The sequence below is a fragment of the Syngnathoides biaculeatus genome, chromosome 10 (assembly GCF_019802595.1).
Source record: "Syngnathoides biaculeatus isolate LvHL_M chromosome 10, ASM1980259v1, whole genome shotgun sequence".
Classification (NCBI taxonomy): Eukaryota; Metazoa; Chordata; class Actinopteri; order Syngnathiformes; family Syngnathidae; genus Syngnathoides; species Syngnathoides biaculeatus.
Window position 1 is genome coordinate 17,787,398 of NC_084649.1, and position 17,294 is coordinate 17,804,691.

General features: G+C 43.4%; 1 protein-coding gene across 2 annotated transcripts in view; it reads right to left on the minus strand.

Annotated features, from left to right (window-relative positions):
- Window positions 1-16,482, minus strand: part of LOC133507689 (guanine nucleotide-binding protein G(i) subunit alpha-2) — a 37,276-nt gene extending 20,794 nt beyond the window's left edge. The window contains exons 1-2 of one of the 2 annotated variants that reach the window (XM_061833001.1): window positions 16,359-16,482; window positions 16,043-16,209 (exon numbers count right to left, since the gene is read on the minus strand). In XM_061833001.1, the coding sequence (XP_061688985.1) occupies window positions 16,043-16,209; window positions 16,359-16,369 (178 nt within the window). In that variant the 5' untranslated portion in view covers window positions 16,370-16,482. Of the gene's footprint in view, window positions 1-13,413; window positions 13,700-16,042; window positions 16,210-16,358 lie in introns of those variants that run through there. The other variant, XM_061833002.1, reaches the window with a different exon arrangement.
- Window positions 16,483-17,294: the final 812 nt, after the last annotated feature.

The following is a 17,294-nucleotide window of genomic DNA, read 5'->3' on the forward strand; positions in this document are numbered from 1 at the left end:
GCGTCGATAAAACAGAGGCGAAAACAAAACAAGCCCTGGTTTTGCTGATGCACACGAGCCGAATTGATTTGTTCTATTGAGTAGACGCTTTATTTGTCTGTTTGGTTTACTTCCTAATAGTAGGTTTTGGTATCTAAAGCAATCGGATAGAGACTGGGTCATAAATTAAAGAAGCCAAGAAGCCTGTGTAATGATAAACATCGTCTATCTTGGCAAGAAAGTACAAACAAATTGGAACTTCCTAGAGCCGCTATTCTTGAGGTAAAACGACTCGAACTTTTTTGAAGCAATCAGTTCATTTCATTATTGATGGTTTCACCAGTGCGGCACGGTGGAGCAGCTGGAAAGCATTGGCCTCACAGTTCTGAGGTCCCGGGTTCAATCCCGGACCCGCCTGTGTGGAATTTTTATGTTCTCCTGCGTGGGTTTTCTCCTCCCACATCCACTGTCATGGCCCTGCTGGTCCCTGTCCTGGCTGTACCGATCCCTGATCCGGCACGCACCTGCCGCACTCAGCCTCATCCCTAGTAATCACATCCCAGTTACATAGAACCACACGTGTGATCTGGCCTTTGCCAGATCGTTGCTTCAGGCCATGTTCCCGCACTCTCGTAATCCTGTTCCTAATCTCCCGTGTACCGACCCCTGACTCCCCACTCACCTGCCTCCTGCGCCTGATGTCCTTGTTGCTGCTGCTCCCGTTGACTGCCTGCCTGATCCCCGACACTGAACTGAATAAATACGTTTCCCGAACTGCCTCTACGTCTCCCGAGTTGTGCAGTTGGGTCCAACCCCGTGTTCATTGATTGGCTGGCTACCAGTTCAGGGTGTACCCTTCCTCCTGACCAATGACAACTGGGATAGGCTCCAGCACTCCCCGCGACCCTTGTGAGGATAAGCGGTTAAGAAAATGGATGGATGGATGATTTCAGCACGTTCAGTCAGCCTGTTCCCTCAAGTCAGCTGGAAAACTCACCATTGCCTACCTATATGCTGAGCAGAATAAACTGAATAGAAAATGGATGGATACATGGATGGATGGATAGATGCTGATAAATGCCAATCCCTCCACATTTCTGGAGTCATACACGTGTAGATTCCACAAAAACAAACTCCTGTTCGTCATCAACGGCCGACCTCCCGCTGACCGAGTTTGTTTGGGATGAGTGAAGATCTGTTACAGCTGCGCCAATGTGATCCCAACGCACATCGACCATCACGCCGGGCCCCCACTGTAGCGATTACATGACTCATTCCGCAGGAACCCCTGACCTGTCGATAGAAATGTAAATGAATAACTGTGATAAAAAGACACCGTCGGTATCAGGTTGGCATTTTGCATTAGCACTCGGATAATTAACAATATAGTCTGATTATTGCACTCAACAACTGCATTGCATTGTCCTACCCGTTCATGGATTGAACATATTTAAATGAGTAATTTACATGAAGGCAATATGGTACAATGTCACGTTTGATTATTTCCCTTTTTTATTTAACCTATGTGAGAAAGCCATATTCGACTCCATTAACGATGACAAATATTCACATTATGCATACTCTCTAATCCATACAGGTGGGTGGCACAAACTGGCAACATATGCGGAGTGAGCAGCAAAGGAGGAACGCGGTACGTGTTTGTGCGTACTATAGTACGTTATATCGTCTGGAGTGCTAAAGTAGGTCGTGAGCTGTGAAGACGAGAAAATGAGCTCCGCCGCTCGGTCTCCGCACAGAAGCAGACCGCACAGTGAACACAATGTTTAATTCCATCACTTTGTTTGCTCTCCAGCGCTCACTGGACTTTGGATGTATGTGACATGGCTGCTTAATTTGCACCACCACCATTCAATATCCATCATAAAGCCATTCTTCTTTTCCTTTCGGCTTGTCCCGTTAGGGGTTGCCAAAGCGTGTCATCTTTTTGCATTTAAGCCTATCTCATGCATCTTCTTCTCTAACACCCACTGCCCTCATGTTTTCGTTCACAACATCCATCCACCTTTTCTTTGGTCTTCCTCTCGCACTTTTGCCTGGCAGCTTAGCACCCTTCTACCAATATACTCACTCTCTCGCCTCTGGACATGTCCAAACCATCGAAGTCTGCTGTCTCGAATCTTGTCTCCAAAACATCCAACTTTGGCTGTCCCTCTAATGAGCTCATTTCTAATCCTATCCAACCTGGTCACTCCGAGCGAGAACCTCAACATCTTCATTTCTGCCACCTCCAGTTCAGCTTCCTGTTGTTTCTTCAGTGCCACCGTCTCTAATCCGTACATCATGGCCGGCCTCACCACTGTTTTGTAAACTTTGCCCTTCATCCTAGCAGACACTCTTCTGTCACATAACACACCAGACACCTTTCGCCAGCTGTTCCAACTTGCTTGGACCCATTTCTTCACTTCCTTACCACACGCACCATTGCTCTGTATTGTTGACCCCAAGTATATGAAGTCGTACACCTTTGCTATCTCTTCTCCCGGGAGCTTCACTCTTCCTCCTCCGCCCCTCTCATTCATGCACATATGAGCCACTCCAGTAACAAGAAAAAAACAACAGCAACAAAAATGCACCATTGTGGGATTGAGTGGGATTCAGTAATGTGTTTTTTGTTCCTGAACCAAGTTTATTTTCCACCTCAGAACTGTAGGGCAGATGGGGCTTACAGCCATGCTACCCTGAAAACGCTCGATCTCATCAGACCTCGGAAGCTAAATGGGTCTGGCCCTGGTTAGTACTTGGATGGGGGAACACCTAATACCTCTCCCCAGCTAGAATGCAGAAGCGTTGCGTCAGTAAGGGCATCCGGCGTAAAACTGTGCCAAACAAATATGCCTTCATCTGAGATGGCACGCTGTGGCAACCCCCATGGGACAAGCCGAAAGGAAAAGAAGAACTGAAGGGCAGATAGATCACCGTGCTCACCGACCCATGAAGGCATTGCCTTTCAAAGTTGACAGGTGCGTCAATTTCTTATCTCAAGACATAAAAAGAACGCTGCGATTGGCTGGCAACCAGTTCAGGGTGTACCCCGCATCCTGTACTGTCCTGTACAGCTGGGATAGGCTCCCGCACTCCCCGCGACCCTTGTGAGGATAAGCGGCTAAGAAAATGGATGGATGGATAAAAAGTGCACACATCTGCACCTTAAAAGAGTGGAAATGCATCCATTACGGATATTGTTAAGAATATTAACCCAAATGTTACAACTATTCAATTGGCTCCTCCTCGGGCCATATGGACCATAAGGCATTCCAGGCATGGAGCTGCTAATTGACGAATGCATGTGATTACTTTCTAAAGGCTGCGGCGCACATAATTACAACAACAACCTGAGCAGCTGTAGCATGACATGCATACAAAATATGAGCCTCCTCGTCAAACAGATCCCCGCAGCTTCGGACCACGCTATACGGGCGGTAGGTACTAGTGCTTCGCCACTGTTCAGTGCATAAAGTCACGGTCACTTTCCTGTGAATACAATTGGATTAAGGCACATCTTCCTGCAGGGCTAATCTGCTTTCTAATGCACGCCTGTGGCTACTGGGTGGGTGTCACCGGCACCGCTCTTGACTGCTTCATCTCCCCGACCAACAGAATGAGTCACCAGTGGCAAGTTCTCCGCCTCCTCCTCGGCGAACGCCACACGTGCCGTGACACAAGACTACGCTCTCGGTCGAATCCTTGCCCGTCGGCGGTGTTACTGGATCAAAGTGACACATACTGCAAAGTGGTGCCAAGTGGTCTCTTCGAGGCGGCTGACATATCATTTGGATGACTCTCTACATTATACATTTGATATACAACCAAATATAGATGTCTTTTTAACGTATGAATGCAAAGAAAAGCACTCAGACCGAGCCAATTGTGTGGGCCCCAAAAAATATTGTTCAAAAACCCCATAAAGTGAATTCACAAATTTGTTTCTGAATACACTACACATGCTACAAGAAAACTGGTAAATCCAGTACACCCAGGACCTATTTGGGATATGAGATGACATGTTTGATATACAAACAGCCTCGGTTCTTGACTACAATCCGTTCCAGAAGGCGGTTCAAGAAGTGATTTGTTCGAAAACCGAATCGATATTTCCCATTACAATGAATGGAAAAAGAAATAATGTGTTCCAAGTCTAAAAAAAATTGGGATTTTTAAAGCCTTTTTTTCATCTTTTCCTAATAATAAACTGCATAGTAGGAATACATGTATAGTTTAAATACTTTATATAAAAAATAAAATCATTTAAGCAATGTATTTATTTTTTTGCTGAAAATGTATCCTCTAGTAGTAGAGTAGGCTAGGATTTTTTTTTTTTTTTTTAAATTCAGTTTCTAATGACAAACACCAAAAGCAAGTTTACTAATCATGACACCCGCTAGCCAGAGCCTGCACTGCACTGTATTTTTTTATGGAGTAAACCTGTGACTCTATTTCCAGTGCATGTGGGAACTCGGTATGTCTCTGAACTGTACCCTAAAATTCAGAATGCATATGTAAATTTTCACAAGCTGTCTGCAACCCAACCAATTGGTTTTCGACCCACTTTTGGGTCTCGGCCCACCAGTTGAGAAACACTGGTCTATACAGTAAACGGTACATACCGTGTGTGTCTTGTGTTTGGCTGGCAACTAGTCCAAAGTATACAGACACACACACACACATAGCAAACTACCCAAATGATAAAAAAAAAAAATCACTGCCCACCGATCACCCTCTTGAAATTAGCCAGTGGCGAGTGTGGCAAGACAAGTACAGCAAAGCATTACCGTGACCGTTGTCACGTAATTACAACAGCAACCCTGCCAGATCAAACTGACGTAAGGGCATCATGTGGCCAATGTCACACTCAAATTGATTGAAAGCCTCACATTCTTCCTTAATACAATCCAGCGCTTGAGATTTTCTCCTCAAATGACTCACGTCAGAGTTTAAACGGCTCCATTGTGTTGTTGCACGTCATGCGACATGTCAGACGTTGCCGAGCGCGCGCAACTCATCTGTGAGGGAAATCGATACGCGCTTTGGTTTGCGGGAGTCTCCCTGAATCCCGCTAATCAAGTGAATGCGTATTGTTAATCGATGGCAGCGCTTGACGTGCCAAAGCTCTTCAGAAAGGCTGAGAAATAGACGCAAGACTCAGGAAAACAAGTGTTGAGAAGTACAGAGACTCAACTACTTCAAACAATGTTTGATGTCATGTTGTTGTTCTTTTCGCCGTACTCTAGTGTGTACTGAATTAAGTGCCTCTGCTTGTTACAGCCAAGTAATGCACTCCATTTTTCCAGAGAGCAATAATTCTACCCCGTTCTGTTTCATGCAAATGAACCAATGCTCACCCCCCCCAAAAAAAAAAAAAAAATTCCAAAGTCCTTGCTTACAGACACGTTTTGCTACATGTGGCAGCTCTGGAATATTATTGTGTTGTGTAATTTCACATTTGGGTCCTCAGGCACGCCAAGAAAAAAACTGAATTAAAATTCATACTTTACATCTTTTATTGGACTTCTGTTCTGAACTAATAAATTCAATTTCAGATTATTTTTACACTATTCTGAATCAATCTTTAACTGCAAAGATACAAATGAAACAATATAAATTTGAACGTCGATTATTCAAATTCCGTTTCTGGTGGCACATACTTTCAGTTCATTGCCTTGAGTTACTGAGTTGTGTTCACTGCCAGCAGGAATCTCCACCACCGAGAGAAAGTGTAGTGTGACGTATCCTCGTCACAGCAATTCTGTGCCTCCTTAGTTTAGTCCCTTCTTAGTTCACGTCTCCAAGTTTGCCTCCTAGTCATCAGACCTCGCTTCATGTTTTTGGATTTTTCTTATAGCCTAGCGTTGTTGTGCCTCTGCCTTCTCGGACTGCTTACGTGACCTCAGCTTTGAATAAAACTTCGCCTAACATGTCTTCGTCTCGGAGTCCTGCATTTGGATTCAGCCCCGCACCGTTGGTACATGACGTAATGTCCATACCGTTTTCTTGCCTGACGCCACCCCCCTCAAACAACACCATCACACCCCACCATAGAGTAAAACTTACAATAAAAAGCTGCCTCAGGCACACGTGCAATAGTAATGCTGCTCAGTAAAACAAAATGACATTAAATTTACAAAACATTTCATATCTTTCAGTTCAGCTCATGATAAATGGGAGCAAAACAAAAGTGTTGTGTTCATATTTTTGTCCGGTAAATTTTTCCCCTTGTGACTCCCTAGTGTTGGATATCATACAGAATGAACAGGTTATTTTCTCTAACTGAGGAAAACAATTCCTAAAAACTCTGTGGAGCACACAAAAAAAGTGGGGGGAGGCCATTAGAATGTGACAGACATAGCAAAGCATCTCATCTGACGCCGCCGCCGCTTTAATCTTTCAGCTGGTCGAATGCATTAAAGAGTGAAGTGTGCCTCTGAGGTCGGGATCAAAAAAATTGGATAGGATTTATTCCCGACAGATCAAAGCAAATAGGTTTTTGTAGGCCACGCCGAGCTCGTTGCCTGTCCGGGCGCGAAGAAAAAGATGTTTCATTACTGCTGACCTGATGCCTCATCTTCAGGGAGACAAAATGGGGCTGTTGCACCACTTCCACTTGTAGAGCGTGTTTAATTGTTGCTATATGAAGGCGTGACCTCATTCGCTGGCAGCCTTCCCCGCGCTCTGCAGAATCAGCGGGAGAAACACCCGAGCTGCGCCATGTTTTCTTCTTCTCGGCTGTTAAAATTTGGGAGAAAGCTGCGGACACCCGAATGCCCTCATCCAGAATGCGCTTGCGGATTGACTGTCACCTTCGTAAATGCCTTTACAGTATTTATCTCTTGGCGCTGCGACTTTGTTGACGTATAAAGATGGGTTTATTTAACGCTGGCAAGACAGAGGTGAAACTACTGAGATGACACAATTGTCGTTTGCCAAATAAACTCAAGGTGAGCCAAGACTAGAAAGAAACCAGAATACGTACACAAACTGGACACCTCATAGGGTACACCATCTTATCTACTGAGACCAAATCTGTATTTATGAGAATCATAGTACGAGAGGTTCAACAGTTAATTTGCAAATTAATCAACAACTATTTAGAGATTTGATTCATCTTACTTGAAAATGTACAAAAATGGTCAAAATTGCATCCTCTCAACATTAAACATTCTCTGATTTATCTAGTCCTCCAAGAAAGCCCACTACCGTAATTCCCGGCCTACAGAGCGTACCTGGTTATAAGCCTCACCCAGTATATTTGTAAAAGAAATACCATTTGGTACATACATACGCTGCAACACTGTAAAAGCCACAGGTGTCCACATTGAAACCCACATTGAAACACGACATTTACAAAGAAAGACGGTTCACAGAGGGTTTAACGCTAGCGCCGCCGCGGTAATGCTAACACTAGTGCCGCCACGCGAACGCTAGCGCTGCTCTAAAACTAGCGCCACTCTAACGCTAAATCTAGTGCCGCACTAACAGGGCCGGTTAAAAAAAAAAAAAAAAACATTCCGGTAAAAATCACTGAGACATGGCAGTAACACGCTAGTGCAACGCTGTGAGGGTTGGTTTAAAAAAAAAAGAAAAAAAAAAGGGTAAAAATCACTGACACACGCCAGCAACAGAGCAGCAACACGCTAGCCCAGTGCTAACGCTAGCACAGCACTAACATGGCCGGTAAAAGTCACTTCCTCGACACATATATTCCGGTCTCACTCTAACTTTTCCCGCTCTAGTGCCCCCTTGCGGCCGTGAGAAAAAATGCAGAAATTATCCGCATCACCGCATAAACCGCGCAGGGTTGAAAGCGTGTGGAAAAAAAGTCATGGCTCATAGGCCAGAAATTACGGTAATTGTCTTTGTGTGGAAACTTTTGCAAATATCCGTTTTTAACTTGATTAACATTTTTGCCAATTTTATGACAGTAAAATGCCTCATAATCAATTTACTGTATGTCTGTGTATTTTCTGCACTGTCAATTGGAAATAATATCCAGTTTATAAATGCCAAAAATGGACAGTTAAACTTTTAAAAATCAAATTTATCAATTAATCAACAAAATAATCAACAATTATTAAAATAATCATTAGCTCCAGCTTTAAATAATACCCAGATGCCAACCACACTTGTAAAAATACTGTTCACTGTGTCAGTCCAAATTAAGAATTATCCTTCTTACACAAGGCAGAACCTTTCATACAGCGAGGATTTTATTAGCCGGTGAATGTAAAAGAACAGAAGCATGCCCTTCAACTCCACTTCAACGAACGCAATGAGCAGATTTGAGCTAATCCAATTAGCTGCAGTACAGTATATTTCACGGATTTTGATTTTTCTCTAGTGATGATTATATCGAGCAGCGCTTGGAAACGTCCTCATCGAAAACGTGTTTTCTGTAGGATTGGGATGAAAAAAAAACATGAATCACAAACGGCGTGATCAGCGAGTATTTTGGATTTTTTTTATGCCTGCTTGGTTTTTCATAAATATTATTTCAAAAATGAGCAGAGCGAAACCCGACGAATGAAGCCAATATACCCATGGCAACCACATAAAAGGGAATAAAGTGATTGATGGGTTGCACGAAGGTTGTTATGACAACATCATCTGCCAAAAATGAGCAGATTAGTGTATGAGCTCTTCTCTCAGAAAATGTGCGCACACACACACACATATATATATATATATATATATATATATATATATATATATATCGGTAATCTTTTAGAATCCTGGAATCAAAAAAGTGTGCGTGTGTAAGCAAACAACTACCATTTTATTACAGCCAGTCGTTCAAAATCAATTCGGATTTTAAAAAATGAATTCAAACACTTCATATAAACTATAATGAGGATTTTAGTTCATTTAATTTTCTGTCTTTTTTTTTTTTTTTTTAAACAACGCTGTCGTCTCTACATTTCTTTTCTATTCCTGCTCTAGTTGAGGGTCAAATCTTCTGGAAATTTCTCCTTCACAACAGCAGCTAAGCTTGTTGGCTTGTTGCCTACTTTTGTCTCCCTAATGACACGGATTTGTAATTATCTGGCAGGCTCTTTTTTTTGCCGTTCATCACAATCCTCCAAGTAGTAACGAGTAACAAACTCCATGAAGCGCCTCCTCCGTCAGCTGACTTCGGAGTCAAGTGCAATTATGCAGATAGATTGCAGTCAATAGTGGGAGCATCTTGATGAGTACTTGTGATTAAAAAGAAATTTGCCACTTATGCGCTCTTCATCCAAGACAAGAGAAGCGTGAAGCCAAAGAACGAGCGGGGAAGCAAAAGGCCATATTCGACGGCATCCTGAATTATGAATGCCGCTGATAATGGAAGAGTGACTAGAATATGAAAGATGGCGAAGAATCCAATTAGGCAGAACCCTGTGGAGGGAGCGTTTGGAAGTAACGGCGCTTTTAAATGAAGGCCTAGGGACGTCACTCGCTCGGGAGGTGCAGCGGCACAACGCTAACGTGTCTGCGGAAGCTACGCAATGTAGTCTTCAATTTTCATGCTTTTCCTGTTTGTTGCATATAAGTAATTCCCCTGGTCTTATGCTGCAATTGAGACCACTTAGGAGTTGGAAAGACAAGCATTGACCTAAAAAAGAAAAATCAGAGCACAGATAGTAAATTCCCTGCTACTCAAAGCTTTAGGGAGTATAACGTTGGCATTTGCAATTGTTGATATGCTCCACGAGCTTGGAGGCACTGAAAGTGATCTGCGGTCCGGCAGTTTCAAAATGGAGCCAGCTCCATTTTGGTTCGCTTCATAGTCAGGAAGAAGCCAGCAATAGAGGCACGAGTCTGACGTGATTCTCACGTGTGCTTTTGGGATGAAGTGTCGACTTTGCGGGCGACAAAACAAAGATAAGCGTCAGTCCGTCAATAACCTCTTAGCTGTAAAAATGAACAGTTAGTGTCGTCAGCTAGCGCTGTTCATTCCGCAGAACCACAGGAAGTTCGTCTTCCTCCTTCGAGGCGCCCCACAAACCGATTTAACTACCCAGTCACGCTCGGACAACCTCCGCGGTCTCACGGAGGGTCAGAACTGATAAAACTTTTGTCACAATCCATGGAACCCAACTGTAAATTTAGCTACCAGTTCTAGATAGATAGATAGATAGATAGATAGATAGATAGATACATAGATAGATAGATAGATGTGATGAGTGGCGCAATCTCAGTCAAGAGTTCTCCTTGTTTCACTTCGATCAATGATAAAAGATTTTTGTCTTCGGTGCCAAAATCCTTTATCTGATGCGCACCAGTATCTATGCTCTTGCCTCAACAACCGTCAACCACGACGCTAGACAATCAAGTCCATAAAACATTAAGCAAGTTAAATACTTGATTAAAAGGATGCAATTGCTGAGCTGTGTGCATCGATACCGCGGGAGATTTCCCTGCATTTTTCATTAATGCAGGCTGGAAGAAAGGGCTTCATTGAATTAAAAAAAAAAAAAAAGAGAGAGAGAGAAAGAGAGAAGTGTAGATGTGAAACATTGCTGTGGTAAATCTGTTGACACAGCTCACAGTTTAGCCAGAGTGCATCAAATCAAGTCTGCCGGAATGCGTGTACTTTCATTCGAATGTCGTAAACAAAAGTCAACATGCGAGGCGAAAACCGAATCCCTCAAACTCGCCTGGTGTATGACTACAAAGCATTTTTTCGATGAAGCATTACTGGTATTGACGAGAGACGTGACTAATTGTCTTGCTTGTCACTTTGTGGGCGGTTATTATCATTTCTGGATGGACGGTCTCGCCCCGAGAAGTGAGTCATGTCGGTAAACACCTATTATTATCCTCGTGTCCCCAGGGTGGGATTTACACATAAACTGCAGTGGATGCTTGGGTGTTAAAAAAAATAATAATAATACCCTAGGATATATTTTTCTTTTTTTACGTTTCAAATATGAGAAACTGAGCCTGCAGTCCTTGCTCAAGGAACATAGTCCAACAAGGTTCTGGCCTCAATGCAATTCAAATAATAAAAATGCGGAAAGTTTGAGTAATATTTAAGCATTATGCAGGAAAAAAATTAACAAATTTGAAGACAAGCCTCTCCCTCCAGTGAAAAAAAAAAAACAACACAAGAGAGTTGAACATCAGATGCTTTTTAAGACGTGGCCTCATGTGATGAAGCGTTATGGCTGAATAGTACAAAGCGGCAATTAATCTTTCGAAATGTGTTGCAAAAAAAATTCAGACAAGATCCAAAACACCAGGAAATAATTAATCCTTTGATTCGTTAATTTGGGGTGAAAATTTGCTGGTAACGGTTGCAAGACCAACAACAGAAAAAAAAAAAATAACATTTCTGGCAGTGTGCTGAAACTGCTCTGGAAATCCATTTAGCTTCACTTAATGTACAACAAAATTGACTCATCCTTCATATTCAGTTGCCGTCTCTGGCTCGAAATGAGCCTGAAACGACATCATCGTGATGACAGAACTTTCAAGGGGGGAAAAAAAACAAGAAAAGAAAATCAGACGCTTCCTGCGCTCATTACTCAGTCGCCACTATGGACTGACTCATCATGTCTTTGTCAGAGCTAATGTGCATCCTCGCGCTGAAAAATATCAATATTAGGCCTTGCATAGGGGGTCTTTAAATCAAATGCAATATTGAAAGACAGCACGGTGAACTTCTTGGAACATTTCTGAAGCTACAATGCTGAGCCCCTGGCGATCACAAGTGTCAGGGTCAATATCACTAGAAAGTGCTTTTGGTGTTCACACCCCAATCAGAATGAAAATAATCCATCCATCCATCCATTTTCTCAGCTGCTTATCCTCACGAGGGTCACAGGGAGTGCCAGAACATACCCCAGCTGTCAACGGGCAGGAGGTGGTGTACACCCTGAACTGGTCGCCAGCCAATTGAAGGGCACATCGAGACAAACAGCTGCACTCACAATCACACCCGGGGGCAGTTTAGAGTATCCAATTAATGTTGCATGTTTTTAGAATGTGGGAGGAAACCAGAGTGCCCGGAGGAAATCCACGCAGGCATGGGGAGAACATGCAAACTCCACACAGGCGGGTCAGGGATTGAACCAAGGACCTCAGAACTGTGAGGCCAATACTTTCCAGCTAAGCCACCATGCTGCCCTCTTTGTAATCAGTAGTTTTTAAAAAAATCCACTTTCCACAAAAGTGTGATTTTTCCCGCCGCAATCTCACGCAGAAAACAATCTGCGCGACAGTTGTAAGTGTTGAACATGTTTACTATTCTCGATGCCAAATACTTACGCCTGTGTGAGTAACACCGAGTTTGGCCAATAGACCTTTCCGACCTGTCAATCACTCGTACAATAATAGCTAATGAAATAGCCGCGTTGTCTTAACCGCTGGCTTGACACGCCCCTCTCGCTATATTATCCCATAAGCAATACTGAATGTCAGTAGCGTGCGCTTGGAAAAGTTAATGTTATGAAGCAAATGTTCCTCTGATGAGCTTGAGGAACGTGCTATTCTGATGAAAGATATCCGGCTAGGTTAAAAGGGCCCGGTTGATTCCTTTTCCAAAGCCTAAAACACAGTTGACGAAGTGTCTACGATGGATTAAGGCTCGCGGAAGACCACACGTACAATTAAATGTGAACAAAATCAACGCTGTATGTTCGAAGGTACGTGAGGGAGAAGTATCATCTTGGCATTTAATTGAATTATTATCAGTGCTTTATACATTCCAGGAAAACAACTTTCACTCTGTTAGTGTATCACTGACCTGCTGAATGAAGTTTGTAATGTTTTATCCCAAAGAGTTGGGTTTGGGATACGTAAATGCGTGATGTCATGCAAGAGAAATGTCTATTTGCCTATTTGTATCACATTGGACTTTTAAGACAGAGCACTGGGTTCCATTACGAGCCAAGGCAAATGAATACACCCACTCACTTATAAAGACTACAATGATATTACTCGTGATCTTTCCAAGTATAAGCTTGTGAGGCGTTAAACATTTTTTGCATCGATCGCTAACATTTCACTGTAACTCTGACATTGCGTCCTGCTCTGTCCAAAATCCTAATTCCGTGTACATATCCTTGCGTGAAATAGTTGAGACGTCTCTGTAGAACTTTCATGGACTAGTCTGACGCATTTGGCAAAAAACATAACGCAATATTATTTGGAATACACAATAGAGAATCGACTTCAAACCTGTTCTGTTCAGTCGCTATTTTGGAAGCTTGTGGGACATGACTAAGGGGGCGGACCTTAAGATCACCTGTCACCTGTCCTACACATCCCTACGTATTTGAGCCATGAAAATATTGTACATCTGCTTGAAACCTGCGGTGGCAGGAATATTTCCCGCCAGATAACTCTGATGACAAGAAGCTAACTTGCTAACACCTCAGCTAACAGGCTACCAGGCCTAATGGTCGGGCAGCGGGTTTGTATGTGGCATTTACGTACCTTGTCTCTTGAGAACTTTAAATACGGTACTGAACTGTTTTGTAAATTGTGACATCCAGGTGTCACGACCAGAACACGGGGTAGGACCCAAATGCACGACTCGGGAGACGTAGAGGCAGTTTGGGACGCGTATCTATTCAGTCCAGTGTCGGGGATCAGGCAGGCAGTCAACGGGAGCAGCAGTAACAAGGACGTCAGGCCTAGAAGGCTGGTCAGTCTGCAAGCAGGGGTCGCCCACACGGGAGATCAGCAACGGGATTACGAGAGTGCGGGAATGAAGCATGAAGCAACGATCTGGCAAAGGCCAGACCGTACCTGTGGTTCTATATAACTGGGACGTAATTACTAGAGACGAGGCGCAGGTGCTCGCCTCCGCTGATTGCGGCAGGTGCGTGCCGCATCGGGGACCGGTACGACCGGGACAGGGACCGGCAGGGCCGTGACAACAGGGATGATGCATTTTTCGGGTGTGCGCATACTGTAGCTAGCTAGCTAACGGCACTCAATTGTGGTGGAAATGTAACTTGCAATTTTATTGGATAACCACAGATAAGAACAAATGCGGTCAAGCATTCTCAACGCCGTTTTAGCCACGCCAAAAAATGTGGAAATCCGAAAAGGGGAAAGGCAATATAATGTTGTTTGTCCACAATTCATCCCTTCGGTTGTGTTTTCAGCAATTTTCTTCAAACGTGGACGCATTTAGAAACACAGCAATACTGTACGGAATTCCCTTTTACATGGAGCTTCTAACCTAGCGCTCATACTGCTTCCGTTTCCACCCTCTTCAATGTCAGAGCTGTTATTTCAGCAACAAAAGGGGCAAGTGTCTCTCCACGTCGGCAAACAACCTCCGGCAGCTTTTGATCAGTTTTACGCGCAACGTTTCTGCAGCGTTCAGTTCAGTGTTGGAATTGCCCATCGAGAACCTTTTGTTCACGGCGCTTGCTCAAGATTTCGCACAGAGGTTGCGGCGAAGGCATGTTGGTGCGGGTATGGCAGAGGACACGCAAACACACATCCACACACTAGGTGGCCTCTTTTATTGACTCGTCAGCTGACTAGCCATCCTGCAGTTCTCCATCCTGGCTCGCGTTAACAGCTTGTCACAGCGTGATGACACACGTCCTGGCACCCCACCCCCCACCCCCCACGCGCACACCGAGCATCATCCCCGCACGACGACACACGCGCGCGCTGTACAAGAGAAGATAAACGAGAAGCGGGGCGATTGCGGTCTGCGCTCGTCTCGAAGAGCACGGGGGGCTAAATTATTGCGCTCAAAGTTTTTACCTTTTCCGGAGACAAAAAATAAGCACGCAGGTGTGTCATAAAGCTGGCTCAAGGGTAGCGGGGTTCAAAAGTACATTTCAGGGGGCAAACCTGTTCTAATCAAGGTATTGGTGAGATAATGGTGTGATTTCAGTTGACAGAGATATGCAAATAAACTGCATTTATAATGTGGTTTTAATATCTTAGTTACGCAAAAGGGGAGGGGTGGGAAAAGTATGGCCCAGGGGCCATAATATGGTTGCCTCCATTCTTTAATTAGGCCCATGGAGCAGTCGCATCAATATGAGCTGTGTAAATTTGTCACATTTATTCATTCTAATTAGTTTTTTCCAACAGAATGGTCTGAAGATGCATGTATTTATTATATTTTATTATTCACTTATCACGTTAAATAATCATCGGTCGCTGATGGTGTAGTGGTCCACACGCCTGCCTTTGGTGCGGGCAGCGTGGGATCGATTCCCGCTCAGTGATCATGTCAATATATACTCTGTGACTGATCGGCGACAAGTTCAGTGTGTAGTCCGCCTTTCGCCCGAAGCTATCTGGGATTGGCTCCAGCTTTCCTGCAACACTTGTGAGGATAAGCAGTTTGGATAATGACATGATGTTGAGTTATTGCATACAAAAATAAAGTAATGTATTTGTCAATATATTACTTCATACCCTTTTAGCTAATTACAATTAAATTATGACAATTAATAGGATTAAAAACGGATTTATTGAAATGTATTTATTCATTCATTTTAGTATATTTATAGTCAAATATCATGAAAAAAAATTGCGTTTGGGTCTCAAAAAACATGCTCAGCTAAAATGTGCTTATTTATTTTCTTTCCTTATTTATCTCGTAAAATAATTGCTTAATTGATGTATTGTAAAAAATGAAAGTGTACTGTTAAAATCACTTGAATTGACCACATTTTTATTGATTTTATTGTATAATTGGCTCGTCGCTTATCCTAAAATAAGTGTAAATGATTCATTTGAAGGAAAATTAACTGATTTAACTGGTCAAAAATCAAATTTGGCCCTTGAGCACAAATATTTGCTGTGATGGAGGAGCAAAATATTCCAAGCGTTCCTCAGTTTGATTGACCGCGTCACGAGGGAGGCAAAATGAGAATGACTGACACTGTCAATCACATGCATCGATCATCTTTGCCAGGACATATCGAGTGAGACAGATCTCGTATTGATCGCCATTAGACGGAGCGGGTGTACCTAATGTTCTGGCCAATAAGTATTTTTGATCACCGCGGTGCATTTTGCACAAAAAGTGGGAGCAAACCAGGCAAAACAAAACGAAAAAAAAAAAAAAAAACCCGAAGCTTACCTAAAAGGAGCAGCTTGACTTCCCTGGCCGCCTTCTCTCCGTCTTCTCGGAGGTTCTTGTCGATCATTTTGGACCTCTCCGCGGCCGCCTTGTCCTCGGCACTCACCGTGCAGCCCATGACTCCAACACAGGGCAGCGCCGAACCTTTCGCCCGGCAAAAAGCCTCTCTAAAGAAAATAAACCAGTAGAAAGCCAATTAAAATAAAAAAATTAAAAGGTTTTTTTTTCAATCCAATGGGCAAAAAAAAAAAAAAAAAGTCTCCAGATCACAGTAGGAGCTTAAATGGTTCCGGATCATGTGAGTTGACTGTGTTACCGGTGGTCCATTTCCACACAATCAGAAGCTCTCGGTCGAGTCCGGATCAGAGATCCCCGGCTGCTCCCATCCCATCCCAGACCAGACCAGAGACCACCGCAGCCGACCTGCCTGCTTCTTCTTATTCCTCGCGCTACGGTGGCCCACGGAGCTCAAACGCGATTGCACACGCGATAGGTGGGCAGCGTTTGGCGCTCGAAGGCGACTTTTAAGTGTCTTAAAACAGGTCATTCCTTATTGATTTTATAATATTTGCATGTGTGATTTTACATTTTCATTATAAATTTTGATTGTTATTAATCCAGCAACTAATTCCCAAAATCACACGGACGTGTAATTGCATTTAACTGGTTTCATTTGATTTTTACACCACACGAAATCACGATTAACGAATAACAATTACTTAATATAATGGTTATCAAACATTCACACCAGGTATCATCTAAAAAAAAAATAATAATATATAGTTCCTACCATCATTACCAACGTCAAGGCACAGTAGTGTAGTAGGCTTAAGTAGACATCAAAGACAGCAGGAGGGTTGAATACGGTTAAAGAGGAATTGGGAATTCCTTGCGTCCAACTACCTGTGCAATTAATTAACATCTCCCGATGCGCCTGCAACCCGTTTTCCAGCGCCCTTTCCCGTGCTGACGTAAGCATGAAAACATCCTCTAGAACTGATCCAACACGTCTTTCTTCCAGGTTAGAACCTCTCGTGTATCTTTTTGGAATGTGGGACGAAGTACCCGGAGAAAACCATCGCAAGCGTATGTCGGCGATTGAAGTTCCTCACAGGAGGGCCCGTGCCGAGATTTGAACCCTGATCCACAAAACTGTGAAACATATCCGATAATCACTTTGTCACTATGCTGCCCTTGTTGTATTATTTCATGTAAAGGGGATTTTTTTTTTTTGCGTTTAGGAGTATAGGAA